This window comes from Hippoglossus stenolepis, chromosome 16 (assembly GCF_022539355.2).
Source record: "Hippoglossus stenolepis isolate QCI-W04-F060 chromosome 16, HSTE1.2, whole genome shotgun sequence".
NCBI classification, from domain to species: Eukaryota; Metazoa; Chordata; class Actinopteri; order Pleuronectiformes; family Pleuronectidae; genus Hippoglossus; species Hippoglossus stenolepis.
Window position 1 is genome coordinate 5,251,626 of NC_061498.1, and position 9,643 is coordinate 5,261,268.

Here is a 9,643-nt window from a genome sequence, read left to right on the forward strand (position 1 = left end):
GTCCCTCTATCAGGTGCACCTCTGCTCAACCAGCACATTGAGCCGTGTCTCGGAAACGCCAGGTGCCGGAGCAGATGTGGGAGATTAGCCGGTGGAAAGGTACAAGCAGATTACAGCCCCTCTCTGGCCCGCTCCCACTCCGACTGCAGATAATCAGCTGAAATTACAGGAATGACGGCTGGACGCGGAGCAACAGCAACGACAGCACATGTCGATGTACAGCAGGAGAAACTGCTCAGGACTGCTACTCCCTAATATCTGCATTCATTAATATGAATACGTTTGAGGCTGTTCTAACATTTTACTATAACACTGTGCACTGTATCAGAATCATAAATTCTAAATTATAGGTGATTGTGATTGTATTTTTAAAAATAGGACAAGATGGTGAATATCCTTTGTACGATAAGTTGCCCCCCCCACAGGCAGATGTCAGGGACACGTCATCTCATGCGACTCTTGTAACCCTGAACCCTCAATCTACCGTCTGTATGTTTCATGATCAGGATCCTGAGGTGATTCTATCATCAGGAGAAATTTCACTGAGCACAACAGATCTGGGACTAATTAACTTCTACGTCCACGTGGAAAGAACAGGCAGCAGTGTTACAGATATAAAAGCCAGGGGAATTGAATTGTATCAATTAAAGAAATGTGATGCACAGGATCTGCTTCTCTCCGACAGGCTGGAGGATTTAAAGAGATTTTTTTTTTAAACAGCCAGAGCCAACAGCCTCATGACTTACAACTCTGGGGAGCTACGGAGGCCAGGCTGACCTTAAAGACTCACTCCAGTGATGAATATCTAAATAAGCTCCCCTCTGAGTTCTTCAAATCAACCTCTGCTCCCCCCCTCCCCCCCGTCCACCTTCATCAGCTGCTTGATTCCCTCCTCTCCATCACTGCCCACTCCTCTACAGTCCCTTAAACCAGCTGTCGTTAGAAAGCAATAGATTTGTCATTTTTTGGTCCCTGTAACTTTCCCCTTGTAACACCTCGCTACCCCCTCCTCCGTCTCCTCCTCGGTGAAGGACGGCGGAGGGTAGAGAGCCGGTTCGTAGCCTGCGGGCAGATCAGGCTCTCAGCGAAGGAAAGACGAGGCTGAAGTTTAAGTGCATCTCTCTCCAGTCATGTAGCCCCTGAGCCTTTAAAAGCTGATTCTACAGTAACCTACGTGCAAAGTGAGTTTGTTTTGTGGGAGGTTTGTGGCCACACAGGTTTTATCTGAACATAAAGAAATGCTGATGGTAGATTATAGCTTTCCCATTGAAAATCAAGGGTAGGAGACACATAGTCACTATGTCACATGTAGCATATTCTTCAATATTTAATAAAAAACACCTTGCTAAAAACCAGTAAAATATGAAAAATATATGAATCCCGTATCTTCCTTGTACTGCCAACATTTCCCCCTCTCTGGCAAAACAACATGACAGAGTCGAGTGAAAACCGGCAGCAGCGATAACACAAATGCTTAAGTTGCACAGGAAGTGAGAAACAACCGCTCATCAAACTGCGATGTCTCGTTTTTATAGTCACGTTTTTTGGATTAAATGAAAGAGGTACAACGTGAGAATTAAAGGTGTCATTATGTGATTTCCTCCCCTGGTGGCGGTATCTTATATCCAAAATGTCAAAAAAAATCCATTTCAGGTAAAAGTTATTGATTTGAGTGTAAATATGTCTTCAGTGGAAAATCTGCTCTGATGTTCACGATGGCTGAAAATGAGCCTTTGGCCTAAACAGCCTGATTCTGGACAGATGGGCCCGTGGGAGATGAGAGGACTCCGAGTCTGAGGCGGAGAGACATTTGGGGGGGAGGCCGAGAAGGGGGGGCGTAGCATGAAGGGCAGTAATTTAAATATATGATGTGGAGATATGGTGCCTCTCCCAGAGGGAATAAAAGAAAGTGGGCCAAAGATGGACCACAGACAAACAAACACACCCACATGCACCACACCAAACTGTAGAACTCAGCCGGAGTAGAAAGCAAGTCCGAGTTTGGCACATGAGAAGACGACCTAGATGAGAAACTTGTGCCGAGAGTCTGTCCAGGAACAGAAGGAGCGACAGAACGGCTCCGCTGAGGAGGAAGAGCTCATTAAAGTGAAAGTGACTTATTACACAGGGTAAATGTTTCCACTGTCACAGGTAGATCTCTTCATTAAGCCTCTGAGAATATCTGCTATGGAATTAATAGGAAGATTTAATTTAGGAAGATGTTAAAATCTCTCTCTATCTGGTAATGTGGCCTGTGACGGGAGAATTTGACCAATCACGGGTCAGTTCAGAGAGAGCACACTCCTATTGGCATTCTATTTGACGCACGTGCATCTGGCTATGCTAAAATGTTATTAAATCTGTTCGTGATTCCGTCTACTGCATCTTTAAATTTTCCGTCTCAAAACCGAACCCACAGCATCACCTCCCTCTTTCTTTCCCCTCGTTCCTTCCAGCAATGCATCTAACTCGGTCATTACCTTTACGATCAATTAATCAGTCAATTATGTTTTCCAACTCATTTCTGCCCCATAAAATATCAGTAAATTGAATGTTCACGGTGACCGGCAGTCCAAAACCAAGAGAGAAGTCTTTTCTTGGACAGCAGGTCTCTCAGGAGCAAAGTGTGTGAACCCCCGGTCACGGACCATTAGTCACACACAGCTCCAGACATTAACCTCCATCAGCAACTCCTTTCTCTGCTGCGTCTGTTCCGTGTCTGCAGCCGTTTGAAAATTAGATAAACAGGACTCACTGGATTAAGCTCGTCAGACATAATATTTTGTAACAGTTCTGTTACTGAGCAGGGATTGTGTGGTGAGTGTATGCATGTGTGCTTCAGCTGCAATAAGAAAAGCTCTACCCGTTGTTTTTTTTTGTCCCTCTATTTTCCACCCGTGTTCTAAATGAATCACACTCACCGAGTAGATTCCTGTGAAGGGCACTTCAGCGAGACATTTTCTCCAAGGTGCTGCAGCCTCCAGGCTCGAGATCATTGTGTGATCTATGACATAGAAAGAAAAGTCCATAAGGAACACACAAACAAAGCATGTGTTACTTTCAATCACAAGGGGACCTGTGAAACGCACGAGGTGACGAGCGTGAAATGTGTTATTCTCATTTTCTAGTTATTTGTCAGTGGAAATACATATAAAGTGTTTTTAGAGGCCTAATTTATGGACTTTTATTTTGAAATACACATACACAGATTGTAGAATTTGAAGGAAAACACCAGATAATCCTTCTGACAGGCCACTCCACAGCAAGTTTTAATGGTCTGACTCAAAGTCAACCATTTGGAAGGAAGAAAAAAGGATTGTGGGAGATGAGAGGGCGGAGAGAGGAGGAGACAGAAGGACAGAGCCACCACAGGAGAAGAGGGAGGAATGATACATGTTCCATCGAGGAGAAAGAGACAAGGAGGCGGACAATGGAGAGGGAGGGGGGCGAGAAGAAGAGGAGAAAATAGGCAGGACATTGAGAGAAGGGAGGAAAGGGGGAGGAGGCGAGAGGGAAAATAGGTAATATGGAGAAGATGGAGCATTTAAAAAATGACAAGGGGGACTGCAGGAGGTGGAGAAAACACAAAGACACATATTTGGCAGGTGGAGAGGAGGGAGGGCCAGTGAAGTGGTGGGATGAAGTGAAGAAGGGATGCTGCTGGGAAGAAGATGAAAAGTGATGGTGGGGGGCCAAAAGGAAGGCAGTTGGATTGGAGGCGGAGGGAAAGTGCTGCAGGAAGGAGGAAGGAGACTTAAGGAAGAGACAAGGAGTTTGTTGGGAGAAAGTAAGGAATCAATGAGTGCGTTTAGTATCCTGGTTTGGAGCCTTACCCCCTTTTTTGAGCATGAAAAACCTAGTTATTCATTTTTCTATATAAGTGATCATAATATTTTTGATCGTGCCGTGAATTCTCATTGTTTCCAAACCTGGATACGGTGTTTCCTCAAACTCGACTGTTTCCAAAATGAACAGAGTGAGAGGAGGAGGAGGAGGAGGAGGAGGAGGAGGAGGAGGAGGAGGAGGAGGAAGTTCAGGTACTCAGAGGAAACAGGAAGCGGAGGGCTGCTTGCATTTATCACAAGGCTACAATGTCATCGTACTGGCATTTATTTGAATGTCTGGGAGGCTGATGTCTTTTGGCCGACTGTGTGATGCTGAATGTCAAATGATTGTGTCCCTTTACTTCAATACGAGACGGGTGGGGTTGGGTAACGATGGGTGGAGAGCTGATGAACAGAGGAAAGAGAGAGGATGGAGGATGGAGGAAGGAGAAGAGAGCGACTGTTTGGGCAGGAATAAAAAGGTCAGAGACTCAGGGGGGCGCTGGGTGGGCGCTGCTATCTGCAACACACACACACACAGAAAGAAAGAAAGAAAGGGAGATAGAAAGAACGAGGGGGGATAGAGAGACGAACTGAGGGGTAAATTAATGGTGTGTGTGACAGAGCTGATAGAAACAGTTGATTATCCACAGTAAATCTAAAACAGCTAATTATCTGAACAATTGAAGCTAATGGACATGTAGCCCGATAATTACCCTTAAGTATATATATGCTATTATGAGTGAAAAGTCCTGTGTAGTAGACACAAACTCCCCACAGCGTCTTAGTGGGATCATCTGTATCTGTAATTGTTGTTTGTTACAGCACAGTTTGTCATTCACATGTAAACACTGTCAAACTGAACGGAAACACAGCCAGAGTGGAGTTTAAATAAATTCCCAGGGGGCAAACTCCCCTCAACCAAGACAAGTCTACACATTTAAACTTTTTCCCACAATATAAATACATATTCAATGTCAGTGTTGAATTTAGGGCTGGGAAATAAAACAATATCAATGATTACCACAGTACAATTTGTATAAATAGCAAGAAAAAGGTTCAACAAGGTAATGCTCGTACATAGATTAGATTTGTTGAGTGTTTGTCATTCTCTGCCAATAAAGAAGAGTTTAAAAACACGAACTTCACTCGGGAGGAGAAAAAAAATCAAGTCTTTAAACTTGACAGAAATAATAATGTGAGATGTATCGTGATAATTATGAATATTGACTCATTTTAGGGTTTTTATCCCGGTAACATTTTGGTCATTTTGCCCAAATGTAGTTACTGTAGCTGTTGTCACAAAACTGAGAACAGTCCAAATCCCCCGGGTGCCAACTCTCCTCTAACAAAACCAGCCTAGAAATTGAAAGTTTTCCCATAACTTATAAATAAAATGTAGCTGCGTTGTGTGAAAGCATCCACCGCAGTAGATTACACAGAATTCTAGGGAATAAATGTTAAATACACAATTTAATTTCTGCTCAAATGCAAGAAACCAAAGATATAAATCACCCTCTGTCACACAGGACTGGACAAAGCTACCTAGTTGAGAATTAATGTTTTGTTTGTGTTTACAGGGGAATATTTAATTCAGCTTCAACAACACACTCCGTTGATTCTTGTGGGAATTAATTAAAGAAATAACCATTTTCTGTTATACTCTTGTTTACCACAGTTGCAAATGTGACTTGCTGAACAAAGTTTATTCTTTAGCTGGGTTAAACTCAGAGCTGGGGGGGTGGGGGGGTGTAAACACTCCTCAAGGTCCACTTACTGCATCTCTGAGGCTGGCACCACATCTCATGTTCTTCCTCAGCAGACTGGGGGACTAATGAAGATGAAGACATCTCCATCCTGGCTCAGCCCACGTTGTGTTTGATTGAAAACCCCCATGATGCATCAGTGTAAACAGGTGGACGTTTAGTTTCCGGTGAGGTGAGCGCGTGTCTGGCGTCAGGTGTGGTTGGAACACTGCCGCCATCTTGTGGACAGTTTTAAATTGCAAAGTACAAATCTTACAATCAACGTCCTTTCCAATAAAAAAACAAAAGTTCAGTACTGAGACTTTTTAATTGGTTAAGGTTTCAAAAACAAGCAGGAAACCAAACAATAAAGAAACAAAACAAATGATAACACAAAGAAGGATGTGAAAATAAATTAAATACATGTTTGGGGTCCAGTCGAAAGATTCATTTAACATATGTTCATATAAGAGTGTGGTCTTTTTTTACAATTGATCGATTTAAATGAGTCCGTGTAAAAAGACAGTTGTGGTGTTTTTTTGAAATTTTTTCAAAAAATTTGGATATAATTATCAAATTATTGAATTCAAATGTTCTTTCCTACATTATTAGAAGAAATTTGACGTTTTTGTAAGTCAACACTGTTTTCTAGGCAAATTATTACACTAAATTTTGAAAGTCCTTCCAAAATAAACAAGAGAACATCATATGTTCAGTTGTTTATATTTCTTTACATAATACACATTTATTATCATTACAAATTAAATTAAAGTCGTAAAAATCCACTCATATGATAAATATCATTGTTTTAAAGTGTTTTTCTTTCGCTTTATAATCTTTTTTAGCACATTTTTAATTCCAGCAGCTCTTCCGCGCTCTGGTTCGGTTTGGACCAAGCGGGCACCCGTTGGATGGGAAGCAAGCGTCGCCCTGGCAACGGACGGCTCCTCACTGGTTAGCATCGAGATTCTGTTCAACTGATCCGAATAAACCTGAATAACACCGCGTTGTTTACCGTTTTACTGACCGACCCCTGCTGTGATGGCCACGAGCGACCCGTCCGTGTTTCTTCTGATCGTGAACGGACAGATCGAGGGAGGCAATGTGAGTGCTTCCCTGTGGTTAGCCTAGCCTAGCCTAGCCTAGCAGCTAACCCCAGTTAGCATCAGCAGCTCATCTTTGTGTTAATCTGACTTGTGTGTGTCTCGTTGTGCACGTTCATCTCATCTGTTTGTTGTTGTGTCTCAGTTTCCAGAGTACGACAACCTCTACTGCAAATACTGCTTCGTGTACGGACACGACTGGGCCCCGATCTCAGTGAGTAGCCGAGGGAAACTTGTGTTTATTGTACAAACAGTGAGAGACTATTGATGCACTAATCTTAAAATTCAAGAGTTATGTAGATGTGAGTTGTGTAATATATTGTCTACATCCAGCTACAGGAAACACAAACTGTGTATTTAATACTAATTGTACTCACAGAAGTATTTTGTATGCATGTACAGTGAAGTACTTTGGTCCAGTTCCCAAAACTTTGGTTACAAGAGAAGTCATCTAAAAAAATAAATACCTATGAATTTAAAAATTATAAAATTAGCTCCTTTAATCTATGTAATGACTTTGTAAAGTAACATAGTGATGTTTTGATCTGTTAATTGGGCATCATTCACTATTTTCTTACATTTAATCGCAGAAATCATAAAATAATGTACATACTTATATACATTACTTTCTTTTTTATATGTTTAATCTAATTGTCTAGTTTTTGTACTTCTATTTTTCTCCTTAATGTTCATGCACCTCACACCAGAGCTAATTCCGTGTATGTTGAAAACCAACTTGGCAATAAATCTGATTGTCCTCCTCCCCCCCACCCCCCCAACACACTTTAGTATGTAGTTATTATTGCCAGTTAATCTTTAATGTTATTAATGTTAAGTTTACTAACATTAATAACTTGGTTACCTGGATGGTCACGTTTACAAAATGATATTACAACAATTAACTTGGCTTTAATGTTTCTTTCTTTAACTTCCATCTGTTCAGGGGCTAATTTTATTATAAATTGCTGAGAATGTTTGTTGCAATAACAGCGCTGCAGTAAAATATGATTGTTAGGTGTAATTGTTCCGTTAAGGCTCATTAAATCTAATGTAAAGAAATCCTTTAATATCCCCAAAGGGTTAAAAACAACACTTTTTAATAAAGTCTGAATAATGATGAGCTTTTCACAGGCATGCAGCCGCAACAGAAAAATAACTTATAGAAAATAGAGCTTATGGTTATATATCATCTTCTCTCAAAGTGTTTGTGTGTCTGTTTGTGTCTCCAGGGGCTGGAGGAAGGCATCACTCAGATCACCTGTAAAGGCAGCCAGTCGTCAAACAAACTAATATGGAACTTCCCACTGGAGACAACTTTTAAGAGCACAAACCCATCAGGATGTAAGCAGCACTCACTCACGCACACGCACACACACACACACACAGAAGCTGAGTATTCATTTGGGAGTTCCTTTTGATTTCACAGGGCCTCAGCTGGTGGTGAGCGTGTACGGTCCAGATGTGTTCGGCAACGACGTCGTCCGGGGCTACGGAGCAACACACATCCCTTTAACCTCTGGACAGTCAGTATCACCCCCCCTCACTTCCTCTTCTTTTATATCAATGATTAACCAAGGTCTTGTTTGTAATAGCAGCCGTGCATATTGCTTGTTATCACTTCCCAGACACACAAGGACTGTCCCCATGTTTGTTCCCGAGCCCACATGGAGACTTCAGAAATTCACAAGGTGAGACGTGTGGACGGTCGTTCAGCTTTCTCTCTGCGTCTCAGCCGCTGTGAAGCTGAGCTGAGGCAGCAGAGTGTTATAAAATATTTAGTGTGTGTCCGTCTCAGGCCTGTTGTGAGAACACGCCACATCAGTGTGTGATGCTTCCCAGCTGCTGTTGTCAACGCATGGAAACACACACACACACAAAGATACTTACTGGTCCAGAGGTGCACATCTGCATTTGCAATTTAACCAGCAGCATTGGTAGCAAGGTGTGTTTTTCCACTTGACCTGGGAAAGTGTGTTTGTGCTCTTTAACTACTGCACTGTCTGTTAGTGGTATGAACAAGAACATCAACACGTCACTGACACCACAGAGGGAAGTGATTTAGAAGAGCAAGAGCATAATATCTTATGATTAGTTGAATACAGATTTATATTTATGAAAATTTGTTGTACAAAAAAAGATGTATCAGTGATTAATTCATTATTTTAATCTTTGTGTGGATTCTGTACATGATTAACTGTAGAATGACTGACTTCACTAAACCCTTTCCCCCCCCCCTCTCGTTTAGCTGGCTGTTGGGACGGCGGCCCGAGTACACAGACCCAAAAGTCGTGGCTCAGGGTGAAGGCAGAGAAGGTTTGTTGTGTTTAAATCTGAATTATTATTTATTTTTGTGGACATTAACATAACTGTAATGTGTTAGATATGTAACAGTAGATGTTTACTTTAAGTGTATCTGGACCAGTGTAACAAAACTACCTCAACTGAAGCAGACTGATGGCTTTTCTTTTCATATTGTTATTTCATACATGAAGTTGTTTTAATTACGTGTATTTCTGTGTCGTAGTGACGCGGGTTCGTTCCCAAGGCTTCGTCAGCGTCTCCTTTCACATCCTGACTAAAGACATGAAGAAACTGGGTTATGACACGGGGCCATCGAGTCCTGCGAACAAGCCGTCTGATGCGTCTGCCTGGTCGACAGAAGAACAAACCTACAGGATGTAGTAACACGAGAGACTTTGAGAACTTGTGGCTGTTATTTTTTTTGGGCCCTCAAGGATACCTGGTCCCCCACTGCCACGAAAACACAACCCCCCACTGCCACAGTTTGTAAAGTGCAGTGCCACAGCCACAAGAACACAAGATGTAAATAAAATAAGCACAAATGTTTTATAGTAAAATGTTTAGAAATGAAATGATAGAGGAAAATATTTTATTAGATAATTTTGAATTTAGGCCGTTTTCAAAATATTTGCATGTTTTACTGTGTTTTTTACTTTTTTAAATAAATGTG

General features: G+C 41.7%; 1 protein-coding gene across 1 annotated transcript; it reads left to right on the forward strand.

Moving 5' to 3' along the window:
- The first annotated feature begins 6,453 nt into the window (after positions 1–6,453).
- b9d1 (B9 protein domain 1) lies at positions 6,454–9,607 on the forward strand. Its single transcript, XM_035180280.2, has 7 exons — positions 6,454–6,673; positions 6,818–6,886; positions 7,902–8,013; positions 8,099–8,195; positions 8,298–8,360; positions 8,918–8,985; positions 9,197–9,607. Exons 1-7 carry the CDS (start codon positions 6,611–6,613, stop codon positions 9,352–9,354), a joined length of 630 nt encoding a protein of 209 aa, XP_035036171.1. The 5' UTR covers positions 6,454–6,610; the 3' UTR covers positions 9,355–9,607.
- The last annotated feature ends 36 nt before the right edge of the window (positions 9,608–9,643 follow it).

Coding starts and splice junctions, on each gene's coding strand:
- b9d1 (XM_035180280.2), top strand. CDS start 6,611: ATGGCCACGAGCGACCCGTCCGTGTTTCTTCTGATCGTGAACGGACAG. Junction 8,361..8,917: donor AGACTTCAGAAATTCACAAG/GTGAGACGTGTG, acceptor CCTCTCGTTTAG/CTGGCTGTTGGGACGGCGGC. Junction 8,986..9,196: donor TCAGGGTGAAGGCAGAGAAG/GTTTGTTGTGTT, acceptor TCTGTGTCGTAG/TGACGCGGGTTCGTTCCCAA.